General features: G+C 41.0%; 1 protein-coding gene across 1 annotated transcript; it reads left to right on the top strand.

Annotated features, from left to right (window-relative positions):
* Positions 1-2,667: 2,667 nt before the first annotated feature.
* gpr68 (G protein-coupled receptor 68) lies at positions 2,668-12,178 on the top strand. Its single transcript, XM_076107032.1, has 6 exons — positions 2,668-2,915; positions 6,209-6,358; positions 6,689-6,822; positions 6,939-7,161; positions 8,595-8,775; positions 9,463-12,178. Exons 1-6 carry the CDS (start codon positions 2,820-2,822, stop codon positions 9,999-10,001), a joined length of 1,323 nt encoding a protein of 440 aa, XP_075963147.1. The 5' UTR covers positions 2,668-2,819; the 3' UTR covers positions 10,002-12,178.
* The last annotated feature ends 4,962 nt before the right edge of the window (positions 12,179-17,140 follow it).

Here is a 17,140-nt window from a genome sequence, read left to right as displayed (position 1 = left end):
ATGAGGATGGAGCACCTGGTCCATCATCCTTTGGAATGTGGCTGGCGCTCCATGGACTCCGAAGGGCAGGACTTTATAGTGATATAGGCCCTCCGGGTAGCAAAGGCCATCTTTGCCTTGGCTCCTTCTGTGAGGGGAACCTGCCAGTAACCCTTGGTGGGGTCAAGAGTGGACACAAACCGGGCTGGGCCTAATCGCTCGATTAGCTCATCAACTCTCGGCATGGGGTAGTCATCAAATTTTGAGATTTCATTCAATTTCTTAAAATCATTGCAGAATCTATCCGTGCCATCCGGTTTGGGAGTCAGAACAATTGGGCTGGACCAGGCACTATGTGACTCCTCAATAACCCCCATTTCCAACATCTTTCTCACCTCTTCCTTGATGGTCTTCCTTTTTGCCTCTGGGATGCGATGGGGCCGGAGCCTCACCTTCTTTCCTGGCTCGGTGATTGTCATGTTGGATCACATTGGTGCATCCAGGTAGGTCAGAAAACACATCCTTGAACTGACTGGTCAGTTCCACCACGTCTTGCCGGTGGGCTGGGCCCAACTGGGGGCCTAGAAGTACCTGTGAAGGGACAGGGTCTGGGATTTCAACGGTTATTGTTGCCATCGGAACACCGTAAGGGGCATGCCATTTCTTTAAAAGATTGATGTGATAGATTTGACAGGCCTTCCTTCTCTCAGGTTGTCTCACCTTATCACCTTTATAGTTAACCTCGCTCACCCTCTCAATCACTTCATAGGGTCCATGCCACTTGGCCAGGAACTTACATTCAGCCGTTGGAACCAGGACAAACTCACCGGGCCGGAACTCCCGCACTTGAGCTTTCCGGTTGTAGATTCGGGCTTGAGTGTGTTGTGCTTGCTGCATGTGCATGTACACTAGGGGCCATATTTTACCCATCCTCCCTTGCATCTGGTCCACATACTCTATGACGGAGCGGTGGGGTGATGGCTGTTGCTCCCAGGCTTCTTTAGCCAGATCCAGCATGCCCCTGGGTCTCCGTCCATACAGCAACTCGAACGGCGAAAACCCTGTGGAAGCCTGGGGAACTTCTCGGATTGAAAACAAGACAAAGGGGATTCGTTGGTCCCAGTTTTTCCCATCCACATCAATAGTCTTCCTCAGCATTTGTTTTAGGGTCTTATTAAAATGTTCTACGAGGCCATCCGTCTGTGGGTGGTACACTGAGGTTCTTATTTGGCTCACCTTCAACAACTTGCACATCTCCTTCATGACCCGAGACATGAAGCAGCTTCCCTGGTCGGTTAGGACTTCTTTTACAATGCCAACTCGACTAAAGAGGAGGAATAATTCCCTGGCAACTGCCTTAGCACTTGCAGTGCGTAATGGGACTGCCTCTGGGTGGCATAATCCATGATGACCCCTAACGATGTAACGATGCCCCCTACTGGACTTCGGCAGGGGTCCTACTATATCCATGGCCACTCTCTGGAAGGGGACATCAATTAAGGGTAACGGGATCAAGGGATTCTGATAGTGTACCTTTGGAGCTGTCTTCTGGCACTCCTGGCAGCTTTTGCAATAATCCTGGACCGCCCTCTTCACTAGGGTTGGGTATCGTTTGGGTTTTTTCCGATACCGGTGCTAAAACGATACTTTTAAAACGATACTGGTGCCTAAACGGTGCCTGAACCGATACTTTTTTCTTCAAATTGAACAATATATTAACTGTTAACAGTTTACAGTATACTTAAATAAATAACAATAAATACAAAACACACACACACTCTGTACACACACTACAGCTTCAAATTTCAGCAATTCTTTTGCAGAAATATGAGCATATTTGCCCTCTCTGGCGAAATAAGACCTCTCCTGACTTATTTTATTTTATTTAACCAGTTGGTGGCGCTAATGCGCCAATTCATCGTTTGCCAACCGCCACTACACCTCGAAGAAGAAGCTTCCGCGTGCCTGTGTTGTTGTGCTTATGAGCTTATTTTGTGTACAACTTGGGTGGTGACAAAAACGTCCTTCTCACACCCAGTGGACACTGCTCGACATGGAATGACTGAAAACTTATGACCAACAAAACCAAACTTATGGCAAACAAAACCAAACGTCATTACAGTTTATTACAAACTACATATAAAGATTAGGTATTTGGTTATACATCTGCCCACATAAGTGAAGACTTACTGTTTTATCTAACAGGGCGTGCAGCAGTTGTGCTCTTTTCTGTACTTAGCAGGAGAGCGAGTGTTGTCATCTTCACCACATGGGAGCGTCTAAAAAACGCAGATATTGTTGTCTGCTTTTCAGTTGGTTGACGCCACATATTTTTTCCGACGCTCGCTGTGTGTGCGTGTGCGTGTGCCGCGTTCCGCGCGCATCGAGGCGGAACTCCGCCGTGCGCGATACAGAGAGCAGAGGAGAATTGTAAACGCGCGACCATGTAAAGACAGAAATGACATGCCGTCTATAAATAAGATAAATAACAAGACTATTTAGTTTGTTTAAAGAACACGGTATAGACCTGTTCTATAGGAAAGGTAACCTTAAATGACTTCTGTTGTGATGTGGCACTGTATAGAAAATAAAAGACGAGCCCCCCCCCCCCCCCTAATATAATGGTAGGGTAAACACTGTTTATAATATATAATAAAGATGAATTCTTCTGTGTTCCACAGTGACCAAATGAAACTGGACTACCCAATAAGAGAAGACAAATGAGAAAACCCAGATGAGACAAGTTTAAGCCATCGCTGAGTGCTCCAACCAGCATGAAGATTTGTGTGTGTTACATGCATGCATGCATGTTAAAGGTGAAGTAGTGTGAGCGAGGTGTGATGGTGTACACCATGTCTGAGGACATAATGAACTGCACCATCAGGCATGAAATCCACCAGTACCTCTTCTCCTGTGTGTATATACTTGTACTATTGGTAAGTTTGTGTACATCTTCAATACCTGCACAAAACTGTTTAGGTGTCTGAATTCTTTATAAAGTGCATAAGTAACTATTTTAAAGAAATGTTGACAGTGTTCACATTTTTAACACCACAAACACATCAGCGTGTTTGCCAGAGTCTTATCTTTCTCATGGTATCCATATTTTGGCACTTAGACTCCTGCTAATTTGTTAAAAAGAGGCAGGGGTTTTGTTCAAAATCACTGATTACTGCAACGTTTCATAATCAGTCTGCCTGTAGCACCAGGCAACCAGTTACTACACGCACGCAGGTTCTCTGTCTCTACGCACACAGATGACTTCGAGATATTCAGTGAAAGGCATTGTTGGACCTGTCTGTCTGCCTGTCTCTCTCCCACTCTGTCTCTCTCTCCTCTCTGTGTCTTTATCATACAGTCATTCAGGTCTTAGATATTTTTAGAGGACCCCCCCCCCCCCCCCCCCCACATTTCAAATTAAAAGCCCCACAGAATGAATTATAACTGGAATGCTTGTGATGAAGCCTCTCATTTTAGTGTCAAACATGACATTCTGTCTCCTCTCACCCACCCAGTCCCACCCTTTCAAAATAAAAGCCCCACAAATACAAGATTCAATCCAAGAGTATGAATCTAAAATGCAGAAAAGAGAGTAGCGCTATCTCAATTGAACCTGAATGACTCTACCGGTAACATTGGCGTGTGTATATGTTGGGAACGTAAAGGAGCGTGTTTGGTTATCAGCAAATATGAAACTAAATTATCAACATCAATGGAGTTATTAACATCAATAAGTTAATTAGTAATTACTAATAAGAACGGGGCACCACCCTGCGGACAGGGACCAATAACCAAACTATAAACTAAGTCTCATAATTAGTGGTCACTCACGATATTAACAGTCTGAATACACGTTTGGAGTGCGAGTGAAGGGTTAAGTTCGAGCACAGGCCACTACATCCAGTTGTTATTACACACTTATGCACAAGTAATCACAGACGACTGCTCTTTAAAATATAACAGTTTATTAAATCAAAATAATAAATGATCAAATCAAGTAATATCATAATCAACAAACGCTATCATACAATTATGTGTCTAATACCTAAACTCAAATGAATTGTGTGTGTGTGTGTGTGTGTGTGCGTGTGTGCGTGTGTGTGTGTGTGTGTGTGTGTGTGTGTGGGCCTACTCAACAGTGATGGTGGGTAATCTCAATAGGGGCATGTGAGCCTACAGGCAAAGATGGCGGAGTCTAGAGACCAGCGACCAAAATGGCTGAGAGGTGGCTGCTATAACCACGTGGGACGGCGTACCATGTGGGTTGGGGTCAGAGATTACGTAATCACGAGTCTGAGAGGTTCACCCAAAATCAGTAGCTCCAACTACGTGTGTGTGCTGGTTAGTAGAGGGAGAGAGAGAGAGAGAGAAAATCGACCTCTGAGCGCGGTGCTCTGCGCAGTAGTGAGGAAGCGAGGAACAGCACGCTTTTACGGTGATAGTTGCGGTTCTAGATCTCACTCGCAGAGCCGATTTAAAGAGGAGAGAATAAAACCAAAAACAAAATAAAAGAATCCCCAAAACAAACAGATCTTTGCCACTGCTTGTCTCCCTATCACCCCGAAACTCGGTCGGCCACCGTAGTTTTAGTTTTTAAAGTGATAGAATCACAAGCTCCACATCCACTAGCAGCGACGGATCAAATGCGAACGGTTACAGCAGGAAATACACAATATAACGGGACTCCGTGGTCCGCGATGCTGGCGTAATAACACGTTATAACACGACAGTAACTTAACACAACAAGATACAGGAGTAACCGACATAAACGAATAGTCAAAATTAAGCTAATGCTAAGCTAAGCTAAGCTAGGCCCAGATACCAGTAACTCTTACTTTGAGAAGCTTCGTCCGGTAGGGTCCTTTTCCCGTGGTGGGAATCATTCAGTCCTCGGGAGGTGAGGGGTCCCGGTGGCGCGGCTATTAGAGCTAGCGCAGACTCAATCCCCTCGCTGCAGAGAGGGGTCTTAACGTCGGAGGCGTGCGGGAGTCGCTCGTCTTTGGCCGGAAATCTTCGGCTCTTTAGGGGCTCAGTTGCCCTCTTTTGCCGGCAAGGTGTGCACTAAAGGGTGGGAGGACGGGTCGTAGAGATTATCCGTTCTCGCACTACGGGATCCAAAACTCAAAATAAAACACAACTTTTGTTTGAAAAGCACGTGTGAAGGTCTCAGCCAGCCAGGAGAGCAGGGTCAGATCCCAACATATATATTGCGATTTCTTCGGGCAGTAGAAGCCACACTGTCAAAATTTCTTTAGGAATTTTCTAGTTAATATTAGTATTAATGTGAATGACATGGGGGGGATATCTGTGGACTCACTTTGGAGATACTGCTGGATAATGGGTAAAGAATTTACGTTGTCTTTTTCCACTAAAGGGGATAAAGACAATGAGGATGAGGATTCAGTCACCTCATTGTGTGACTGAATCCCGGAGTTATGTGCTTTGGTCACACATGGGTTTCTAGGGTGTACAGGGTTTCCAATGTGTGCTGGGTTTATACCTCTGCGGCAACTCTGCAAAGAATAAATCTGAGCCAAAACTTGTTTAGAAAATTTGTCATTTTGCAACAGGCAGGTTTTATAACATGCATCCAGCTGTATAGCTGCTGCCACTCTCTGCTGTGGGGCCTCCACCCTAATGTCCACCCTCCACCCTAATGTCACCAAGAGCCCTAAACTACACTCTTCTGCCAGTCCAGAATCCTTAGGAATCCCTTCCATATTGGAGGATTCTGTACCTCACGATTTACTGCAATGTCAACATTCACTGTCAAATGACCCATTATGTAGCGAGGTGTGGAGGTCGGAGGCGGATGGGCGTGTAGTGAGTTCTGCTCTCATGCAGAAGACAGTTTGTGTTCTGTCAGATCTTACAGAGCTGTAATTAACGTTTGCCTTTTTAGAAACCAAAACCGCAACGAACCTGCCATAACCATGCTCTTTGCCGACAGTTACTTAAACTATACACTCCTTAACTGTGTTTTGTTTCCCTAACCATACCAAAGTTCCCATGTGCAGATGTTTTACAAAGAGTGCATTTAAAAAATGTAGGCATTGAAAATAAAAACGGTTGAACAGTGAATATGAATCATATAGGCTGTTGAACATAATCCAGGGTTTTGTTGAATCATCCAATGTGGACGTTCTAAATATGTGTTTTTAGTAATCAAGTAACGAAAAAAGCTGCCTGGTGTCAGAATAATCGCATTAAATGATCTTCTTGATTCTAGGTTGGCGTTCCCTCCAACCTGTACTCTTTGTACCACGCTGCTCTGCAGCTGAAGCAGAAGAATGAGCTGGGAGTTTATTTAATGAACCTCACCGTGTCTGATCTGTTATACCTGGCATCGTTACCACTGTGGCTTCAGTATTTCTTTCAGGTAGAGTACAACCACTCATCTACAAAAATTTCGAGAATTGTTTTTTAAATTTGTGTTGTGATTTTTCACAATACATTATAGGTAGGTTATCGCTGTCTATGGACTTTTTTATGCAGCTCCTAATATCTGAACAAAAATGTGTGTGAACACACATTGTAGACTTATTTTGATATTTGTTCATTATAGAATGTGATGTCAGTCTAATTATACCTTTAATTTGTATTTATCCATGTAACAGTCCAGCTCCATCTGCTTTTAACCAAGTGTTACCTACCTGTTGTCTCGTAAACCGAGCTAGTCTACTCTCATGTATGTGTGTTGCTGTTTCAGGATGATGACTGGAGTCACAGGGAGTGGTTGTGTCAGCTCTGCGGCTTCCTGCTCTATGAGAACATCTACATCAGCATTGGTTTCCTGTGCTGTATCAGCCTGGATCGCTACCTGGCTGTGGTCCATCCTTTAAGGTCATTTATAACAGCAGGTCACCGCCACTGTTACCTTTTCATAATATAATATAAGATTTGTAATATATGAGCTTTAATTTAACGCTAATTACCAGTTTTCTCCTTTCTGTCTCCAGGTTCACCTCTCTCCGCTCTATGAGTGCAGCGTGGCTTGTCAGCGTCGTCATCTGGCTGAAAGAGATCGCCGTCGGTGTGGTTTTCTTCCGCCATAAAGAACTGAGCAAAGACCGCAAGAACCAATCAGTGTGCTTCGAGCACTACCCCATGCAGCCGTGGGAGTATCCCATCAACTATTACCGCTTCATTATTGGCTTCATGTTCCCGCTGGCTATTCTATCGGTATGATAGCCGTTTTACTACAATAATAATCTAATTTTAAAAGATTTTGATACTGTAGCACTTTACTGCATTTGATCACATTTGTGTTGATTTATTGATATTTTGAACACATATATTTAATGACAATGACCTTTTTGTGCCTGAAATCTCTGCTTTAGTATTGCTGTAGGAAGACACCCACACAGGTGTTTTCACTTATATTTCCTAATTAGACCTCTTGTCAGGACTGTGTAGATCAACACGTTCTTACTCACAAGTCGTCAAATACCGACGCTTGGTCAGTGGCCTTACGCTTCAAACTATGACTTTCTACCACCATGGCGTCAGTTTTGAACGCGTCAGTTCCTTCTTGTTACGTGCATGGTGTCTTTCAAAATAAACTTCAGTGTTCACAAGAAATGTACAGTTTCCACTCGTTACATGCATACAGTGTCTTTTCAAAATAAGCTACTTTTACTACTACTTTTAAAACTGGTCAAGGAAAAGATTGGGGTTTGGGTTCAAATAAGTATGTTTGTTACGTAACTGACTAGCAAAGTACGGATGTTTTGTGAAAAAACTACAGTAAAATAAGTAAACGTGAATTTTTTGTTTGACCCATCCAACCTCCCCTACTACTACAGGAATTTGCTCACTCTTTATACTACGTCAGTTGCTCTTACTGTCTAATTATGAAGTGGATGAGTTCACATCAGAGCTTGGAGCACCTCATACAGACGCTGAAGGCTGCCTCGGTGCAAGCGGCGATATTTGACGAGTTGGGAGGATGAACAGGTTCTGTAGACGTGCACAAACTGCACTTGAGTGGAGTCTCCTGTTGGGACAACTTACCCTGTTTTCAATCTTACTAGTCCATAGAGTTTTGTGACATCATATACTCAGCATAGCACCACCCAGCTTTAACATGGCGAGAGAGTCTTTGTGGGACATTCAGAGTGACAGATGATTGGCCTATATTTAAAACACCACACTTCATTTTCCCACCCACTGATAGCTGGGCTGTAAATAAAACTCCCTCTTGAACAGTTGTTTCTGGTAATAGATGGAAGCTGACATCATCCCTAAAGATGGATAAGAGAGCTGTGTCTCCAAAGAGAACTGATGTATAAGCTATGCTTCCAGTGTGTTTGTGTTAATCAGATTGAGTTCTGAAAAGACTCTTTTCTCAGTTAGAGTGAGATTCTTCTCTACTTTTGCTTCTGTTAAACTACATTTTAGCATGTCACAGATAAATATTTCAATGGTTTCATTGTTAAAGTAAAATGTAACAAGCACAAGATTGTGGTCTAAATGGTCTTTGATAAACAAGCAACTGACTCCAGAGAATGTTAGGAAATGACCAAGTTGGTAGCTATTTGGCAAAGGTTAGGGGACACAGTCTTGCTTTACTGCACAACATCTATTAGTAAATGACTTCTGTTTTTTCTGTCCAGATCAGCTACCTGTGTGTTCTCCGTGCCGTGGGTCGGAGTGCTGGGACTCAGCCGGATCAGAAGACGAGGATCAGGCAGTTAGTCAGCAGCACCGTCCTCATCTTCCTCGTCTGCTTCTCCCCCTACCACATCTTCCTGTTAGTACGCACCCTGCTGGAGCGAGACTGCAACTTTATTGCAGGTACAGTGCATTTTTTTGCAAAGTCATCCAGTGACTAAAAGCCTTTACACACCGAGGGCGTCTTTTATTTGTACGATTAGTTTGTACGCCAATATACGTAGAAATCTTGTTTTTCCCGAACAAGGTTGATTTTTCTGAGCTTTAGCGCTGCAAATAAAGGCATCAACCAATCACGTTTTACAAAACGGACATATTCGAATGTACAATATACAACAACATGGAGGCTCTGTAGTCTGAACCAAGACCGCAAAATTTATTACAGGGATTGGGACTGAAAATTCACTCAAAATGTATTCGCTGTCCCGTGCCATGGTCATGGACCATACAGTAACTTTTGACGTCAGAAATAAAAAAATACAAACTCTGACTATAGGCCGGTTTCTGGAATGGAGCCTTCGAGAACTTCCCGATGGTCAGTCTGTTCCTGGCTTACAGTAGCTTTAGGCAACAAAACAATTAAGCTCAGACCCTGCTGTGGGTCAGTTGTAGTTGTAGTTGGTCCTCTGCTTGCGCAAATCCAAACCTTTTATTGAACAAGTGTTGCAGCTCTCACTGCCTGTGTGAATGAAGTTTTCAGGGGGAATATTCGCATTTTCGTGTAATTTATTCATCACGCCCTCAATGTGTTAAGACCCTACGGATGAAAACTTTTTTGTCTTAACCATGTGGCCTGTCGTTATTTTACAGAAATATTTAACTACTACCACCTGTCATTGTTGCTGACCACCCTGAACTGCGTGGCCGACCCTGCTCTCTACTGCTTCGTAAGCGAAAGTGCCCACCGCGGCCTGTACAGAGCCATAGTCAGGCCTATTGTTAGGATACTATGCTGCTGCCGTGGCAACGCCAACCCTGCCACTGATTCCCAGGAAGTCGCCACCGACGACAACGGTCATCCGACCGTGGTGCTGCTCACGCACACCAGCACACTCAACAACTTCAAAACAAACACTCCCACCAAAACCACAATTTTTATCACACAGACTGACGTAAAAACTATCATACCCTTAATTGTACAGAATAATGGACACTCTGACAAACGTGTGGACAGTGATGGAAAGCCCAGCTGTGTGATAGGCATTGAAGAGCCAAGCCAAGATACAGAGAGGACTCAAGAGACTGAATGCCAGCTAAAACAATCCAGTGAGCAGTCAGGAACCAAGCTAGTAGAGGCATCAGAGCAGTGGGATTTAGACAACAAGACTGCCCGTAAAGACTCAATCTAGCAGTGGCCCTAAAGAGAGCCTGCTGCCCACTCAGCTGCGTTTACATCATCATCATCACCATCATCCAAAGGCATTGGACAGAAAACATTTTCTTCTCTATCTGGAGTGACTTTACTGAGTTGTAATACAGCAGGATTCGCCTACAATGACGTCTTTGTTGCCTCTGTAAATGCCCAGTTTACGTTTCTCTGGTTTGTAGACATGGGAGCAAAATGGAGGTGCAGTTTGAGATCAACAGAAGGTCTTAATGCATCAGGAGGTCACAATTATTGCCCTTTAATTAATTGTCCATTTGGGTACCAAACCCTTGGAAGGGGGTTTTCATTTGAAAGAATAGCATTATGCTACCACTTTCTAATAAGGTACCCTTTATAAAGGGAGATTTCCAAATCATGTTTTTATTAATGGTTAATGAATCCTTAACTTATAGATCAGTTATAAGCAATCATTAACAACAATGTTGCCAGCAGTAGCATGGCCATAATTCATGTTGTGGGTGGGCATATAGAAAATAAGGGGGGCCTACACCCAAGACGAAAATAGATAACTATTACCATCACTCCACAGTCACTCTTAACTGCATTATAGGCACCAGTTATTTTAACTTATGGCTAACTAGCTTCATAGGCCCCACCACTGCTCTGAGCAGTACGTCACTGTACGCTGCGTGACAGAGGACGATCATGGATGAGGTCTTGACATTCAGAACAGAATGACACTCAACACAACAGAAAACCATTAATATAACTATCAGTTACAATTTATAACATAAGCTCCATAATGCGGATTCTTATCTCTACCAAGAAGCAATCTATAATGTGTAATTTACATTTTGGACACATTACATTACTATTGTACTGTTAGAAGTTGAAATTATTCTTATATTTGTAATGATGTGACCGCAGGCAGAAACCCTTTAATATTGATAAAAAATCGGTTAATTTTGCAGCATAATCTGTATACAATTCTTCCTGCCATATAATCCGTAAAAATGACGTTGACAATAAATTGACCCTGTGGATAAAGTAACAGCACAGAGCATTCGGTATCAGAGCAAACATGATAACAACCGAACTGGAAGTGGTGCTGATGCCACACCACCACGGCATAACACCACTGTGCATGGTGGCCAATTGTTTTGATCAGAAATATAAGGTGTAAGGAATACTAATGCAGCTATACATTTCCTGTTAATATATACATGGATTTCCTCATGTTTGCCGTCTTGTCTGATGAGAAAAAAAAGTCTTAGTTTCTAATGAAACTCTGGGTAGGGGTTGAATATATTTAAGTTGACCATTAATATGACAGAAATCTACCAACTACCTTCTACAGTATTATGTTCAGCATAATGTAACATCCATGGTAGCATTGAATTGGAAATCATTGTCTTTAAAGCAGTACTGTGTAACCTTTGTGACTGTGTAACAGCCAAAATGGTCAACAATTGACAAATAAGGGATAATGGTGAATCCTGGAACATGCAAGTGTAACAACAGCACGTGTCGAGGAGAGTCGTCGAGTCAGCTAACTGACCCAGTAACGTCAGTCACAAAGCAATTGCTACCTAAAGTTTACTAACGTTACGGGCTAGCTAACATTAGCAACCATATGCTCATGAATTTAACTTATTTGTTACCGGATGTTTGTTTATTTATTTATTTTGTCAAAAGTTACACAGTCTTGCATTAAATAGTAATCTCTAAATCATTTTGCTTGTTTTACAACTTTAACTTTTACCTTAACTTTGTAATACCCAACATTTGTTTTTAAAAGTGCTGCTATTGATTGTTGAATATTTTTGAAAAAAATACCTATCATTTTAAGAGCTGATACTATGTGTAAGCTATATCAAAGTATAGCATTACTTTAAATGTTATAAAAGTATGAATTATTGTCAAAATGTCAACAATATGAATTAACCATGACTTTATGGTGCAAGATTGAATTGTTACAAAGATGTTTCATTATGGTGAAACTCATTTGTTATGGAACATTATGGTCAAAGAATCTTGTCATAATTAATGTTGAAATTGCATATTTCACAGTGACAAATGATAAATAATATTTTCATAAATACATAGTATGTATAATAATAATAATAATAATAAACAATTATCTTTTGAATGCTTTTTTTTGATTGAGCACCTTTTTAAATAAAAAAATACTATGACTTGTTAATGACTGATTACTGAGTGATTTTTCGACATACTGTATGACGTTTTCATTACTTTTTTTAACATACTATATACTATGCCTTTTTTATGCCATGTTTAGACACAAAATACTATATCTTATTTTTTAACATACTATACTATGACTTTTTGGACTATATACCTTCTATTTATATTAGCATATGCCTTTTTAGAATGCCTTTTTTAGACATACAACACTATGACTATTCTTAAACTGAATATACTATGAACTTTTTTGACTTCTGACTTTTTTTGACTGACCCTTTTTATGACTTTCACCGACATAATGTACTATGACTATTTATGCCTTTTTTTGACATACTAAACTTTGCGCTTTCACACAACACCAAAATCATTGTGACCCTCACGCTCCAGCCTTTCATTTCCTGTCGCCATTCAAACCTTCCTTTTTTAGCGAGCCAACCGCCATCTACTATAATTAATACACTGAGTAAGTAATACACTTAGTATTAATTACTTTTTTGATATACCATACTATGACGTTTTTATAAAAGAATTTGACTTTTTCTTGCTTTTTTTTTTTAAACAGCTTAAACTATGATTTTCTTGACAAACAATACTACGACTCTTTTATGCCTTTTTTGACATACTATACTAGGCCTTTTTCATAACTTTTTTGGACATCCTATATTTGAACTTTTTTATGCCTATTAACGACATTACTTGACTTTACTATGACTATTTTTGAAATTGTAGTTTCAGCAATCTCTTACCTAACAACAACAATAACATGTTTACTCTTTATTCCGTCTGCATAACGTATAACATTTGTGTGGAATGCTTCAATGTATGACAATACCAAGGCGAAACACAACGCGGGAAACAGAATGCTTTGTTTACCGACGCATGAAGTTACTAAGCCCAACAAAACAAAGTCAGAGAACCTCAAGTGCAACACAGGAGACACGGAATATTTGTCCACATGATAGAGCAGCTCTTTATTGTTCCAAAAATGACAGTCATTTTTCACCAAAATGAAAGTACGGTATTTTGACCTTGTAGGGCAGCTCCCGTCTACAGCAGTACATTACTTTGCTCCGGTGCTGGTACTCCTGTCTGTTTCTCCAAACTGAAGGGCGAGCCAACCGCCATCTACTGTAAGTAATACACTGAGTATCTTATACAACCCCACTTCAAAACATCCAAACTATCTCTTTAAGCATATTAGACTATGCAACAGGCACATTGAACTTTCCCATCAAGCAAATTGCACCCAGACCGTATAAACAGAAACACTAAAGTATACAGTAGATATGTTATAAATCCCACATATAAAAGGACATACTTTTCCTTTAAGTACAATGCTTGAGTGCAGTTGCTTTAAGTTTTAAGTTGTAGCACTTCCCTTTTGAAGGTTTCTAGAAAATGCAGTATTCTGTCTCTTTACTTCGGTGAAGTAAAGTGATGGTTGGCTGGATGTGACTTATTAGTGTTTATTGGTTTTAGAAGATCAATAAACACAGTTGTCAGGTGAAACAGAGCTGAAAATCAAAATGAGTTTGTGTGATATTGTATTTGTTTTTGTAACAGAATCCTTCCTCTGGAGGCACTTATGATGTTGTAAGTGTATATGTGTCTACTCAAAGCAGTAGTGTAAATACTCCAGACAGAAAAGGGACAAGTGTGTGTGTGGGAGCAAGGCAGAATATGCAAATGCATGCGATTGTGTGTATTAATCTTGGCAGTATCAGCTGCTGCTGACTGCTGCTGCCGTCCAACAGGAAGTCGCATCAAACTTGGGGTCATAGGTCACAGTTGAAAAAGATCTGAGGAGAGATGAGAAGAACAGGAAGACAAAACAGAAGCAGAAAGGAGAAGTGTGTTGAAAGTGGCCCCCATTCTGACGCTTTACATCGTAAAACTTGTCCTAGATTTACTTCTGTAATACTTAGTAATTTCCTGATTGATTCAAGAAAGCTGGGGGTAATGCATTTCAAACTCCAGTGGGATTTAATTAAACAAAGCAGAACTGGGTAACAATAAAAAATATAAAATAACACATTGTACCTAATCATATTTGATTATATTGGAATAAATAAGGGCTAAATAGCACCATTTAGTGCATTTGTAAAATATAGAGATGTTTGGCAATCTTGGGAGAAGTTTTTGACAAGGAAGTTTGTCCTTCTTAACCTGAGCGAGGACCATTTGGGGTTCCATCGAGAAAGTTTAGCGTAGAGCGTGAATGTTACACACGTTATATACCCAGTTAAAGAAAAAAGTCTGGCAACAATATCATGTAAGCCATTTTTACATGCTCCAAACACAATTCTACACACCTAATATTTCAACTAGAAGATTTACCACAAGATCACATTTTTCGCCATGAGTCCACAAGCTACGCACTCCGGACAAAGCTACCAACACAAAGCTAAAAGCTAACACGGACAACCAATACATCAGAAAGCAAGATAATTCGATACAGATTCCAGAGATATCTTCAGAATTTCTCTCCATGAAACCATTACAGAGATACAGCCAACAAGCACCAAAACCACAAACTGCTTTACCGCTAATAATCATAAATGCGCCTCACCTTTACGCTGTATCATGAAGACAAAGGCATAATTTCCTGGTTCTGGAGCTATAAAAACTGTTCTACGTATATCCTGTGTGTCTGTGTGACAGTTTCCGTGATGACAGGGGGCTTTTATAAGGCAGGGTACGAGGGGGGGACGATTTGACTTTCGGCATATCGGATTTTATGCTTCGCGAGGGACGGCGGTTTTGATTCTGACTGGCTAACGATTATGTCAATCAATATCACGTTGTCCCAGCTAAATTCTATAGGCTCTGACGCGTCGAAGGAGGGTTCATTGACGGAAATCGACCAATGGGCTGCTGAGTTAGGTCTCCATAGACACAGAGAAACTGCAGTCAGACGAGAATGGATCCATGGATCACAGACACAAACAGGCTCAGAGAGGATTCTAGCTCTCAAAATGAAGCCAAACTGCTGTATTTGGATAGATTGAACACTATTAGTGATACAACAAGTGAAATATATAGTCATATAGTATATAAAATTACAATGGAACAGCTGGTTCCAAAATGACCATTTGGTTGACCTCGCCAATACATCAAGCTGGGGGTAATGCATTTCATACTCCAGTGGGTTTTAATTAAACAAAGTAGAACTGGGTAACAATAAAAAATATAAAATAACACATTGTACCTAATCATATTCGATCTCTGTACTAAAACCTCTCTAATTTTGTTCTGCTTCACTTTATCAAAGTCAAACTTTGCACAGAGACTGTTCACATGTTGTGCTATGATTTGGGAGAGGTTTAAACTATCAGATGCATCATTCAAAAGAGATAATCATGCTTTCAGTGCTTTTTTTTCAGATGAACCTGAAACTTTTCAATTTGAGCTGTGTGCCATCTTCATTTACTCTTAACCAGTAACATATACAGTGATATTTACACATCTGAACAAATCTCACAAGTGTTACCTTTATTATAACATCAAAATTATTCAAATAGACCTTGTAGTTAGAGAAATACACTCTTTTTAGTATGGGTATGCAATTTTTGAGCAGAGGCCTAAAAATAGGGCTAGGGATAAAGAGAACTGCAAATTTGGAAATTACATCACAAAGGAAATCACCAAGAGGAAATCTAAGACCTATGTGTGGAGTTCACGTTACCATAGTTTTGTCCTTAACACTATTTATACAAATTAAAATGATTCAATAATAGTTAGCACACATGTGAATGTGAGTTGGAACAATAGCCTCTTCATGGAACATTAAAGCGAGCTCATGTAACTTTTTTGCTTAACAATGACATTGTGGAAACCCAGTGATGGGCCGTGCATTGTATACCTGGGCCTTCACTGCTGTCCTGCAGCTGAAACACAGCTACGTTTATTATTTGTTTCGTGTAAAAATGAAGCCAACACCTATAGATACACTATCTGCCGAGAGTGCGTCTCCTCTCTGCTCTGACTGTAGCTGGGACTGCAGCGCGAGGCTTCTGTGGGCGGCGGCGGAGGTGCTCACGGCAGCACCCGCTGCTCGTTCACGACAGTGCAGAACGTACGTGCTTTAACGTAAAAACACCAGAAAATTCTCCAACAACACCAGAACAAGTCTCTAGATTTGTCACTAGTAGCTTTTGACAAAGAAAAGTCGCCATGAGGGTTTTGAAAGTCGCCAGATTTAGCGAGAAAGTCGCCAAGTTGCCAACACTGGCACCTGCTAAATATGTCCCCAGAGCAACATTGGACATAACAATAGTTCCTATCACATATAAAACCAAACAAAAATCTTCATAAAAAGAAGTTGTACAAATAATAATATATAAACAAGCAAATTAAAGCTACTGCAGATGTAAAAACAAACGCATTTAACTTACCAGAGCTGCTGTTCACTATTTAAAGACAAAGTCCATCCTCCTTTCTTTGTTAATAAAGAGTTTAATCTCACGGTTGTTCAGTACATCCGTGCGTTTTAGTTTCAGTAAGAAGTCCTTCTCGATTCATGGACGCCAGTGTGGAAAACCTTAAGATAATGACTAAGGCTGTCAAAGTCGACGTTATAACAACATGTTCACGCAAATTCATTTTTAATGCTACTAATTGTTTTGACTCAATAGCGCAGGTTCTCTTGTGATATCCCTTTGCCCAAAGTCAGATGGCAAGCAAGCAATGGATGAAGAAAAATGTATTTTGAATGGCAAGTTCAGCTACAAAGCCCTGCCAGATGGCCTGAATCATCTAGCTTGCGATGTGTCATTAAACATTGTGGAAGACGACAGTCCGCGGGAAATTTGGATTGAATATAACTTCTACACTTATGAATTGCCTTCAAGAGCCATCACTGTACCGAAGATGCTTAATTTGTACGAAGGCCGCACAAGTAGCAGAGGAGTTGGGATAGACTACAGCGGATACACTCACCCGAGACTTCACTCAACA

Source organism: Anarhichas minor, unplaced genomic scaffold, assembly GCF_050575085.1.
Source record: "Anarhichas minor isolate MPS153535 unplaced genomic scaffold, ASM5057508v1 ptg000037l, whole genome shotgun sequence".
Classification (NCBI taxonomy): domain Eukaryota; kingdom Metazoa; phylum Chordata; class Actinopteri; order Perciformes; family Anarhichadidae; genus Anarhichas; species Anarhichas minor.
The sequence above is the reverse complement of the archived record's forward strand: the minus strand, read 5'-3'. Positions and strand labels throughout refer to the sequence as shown.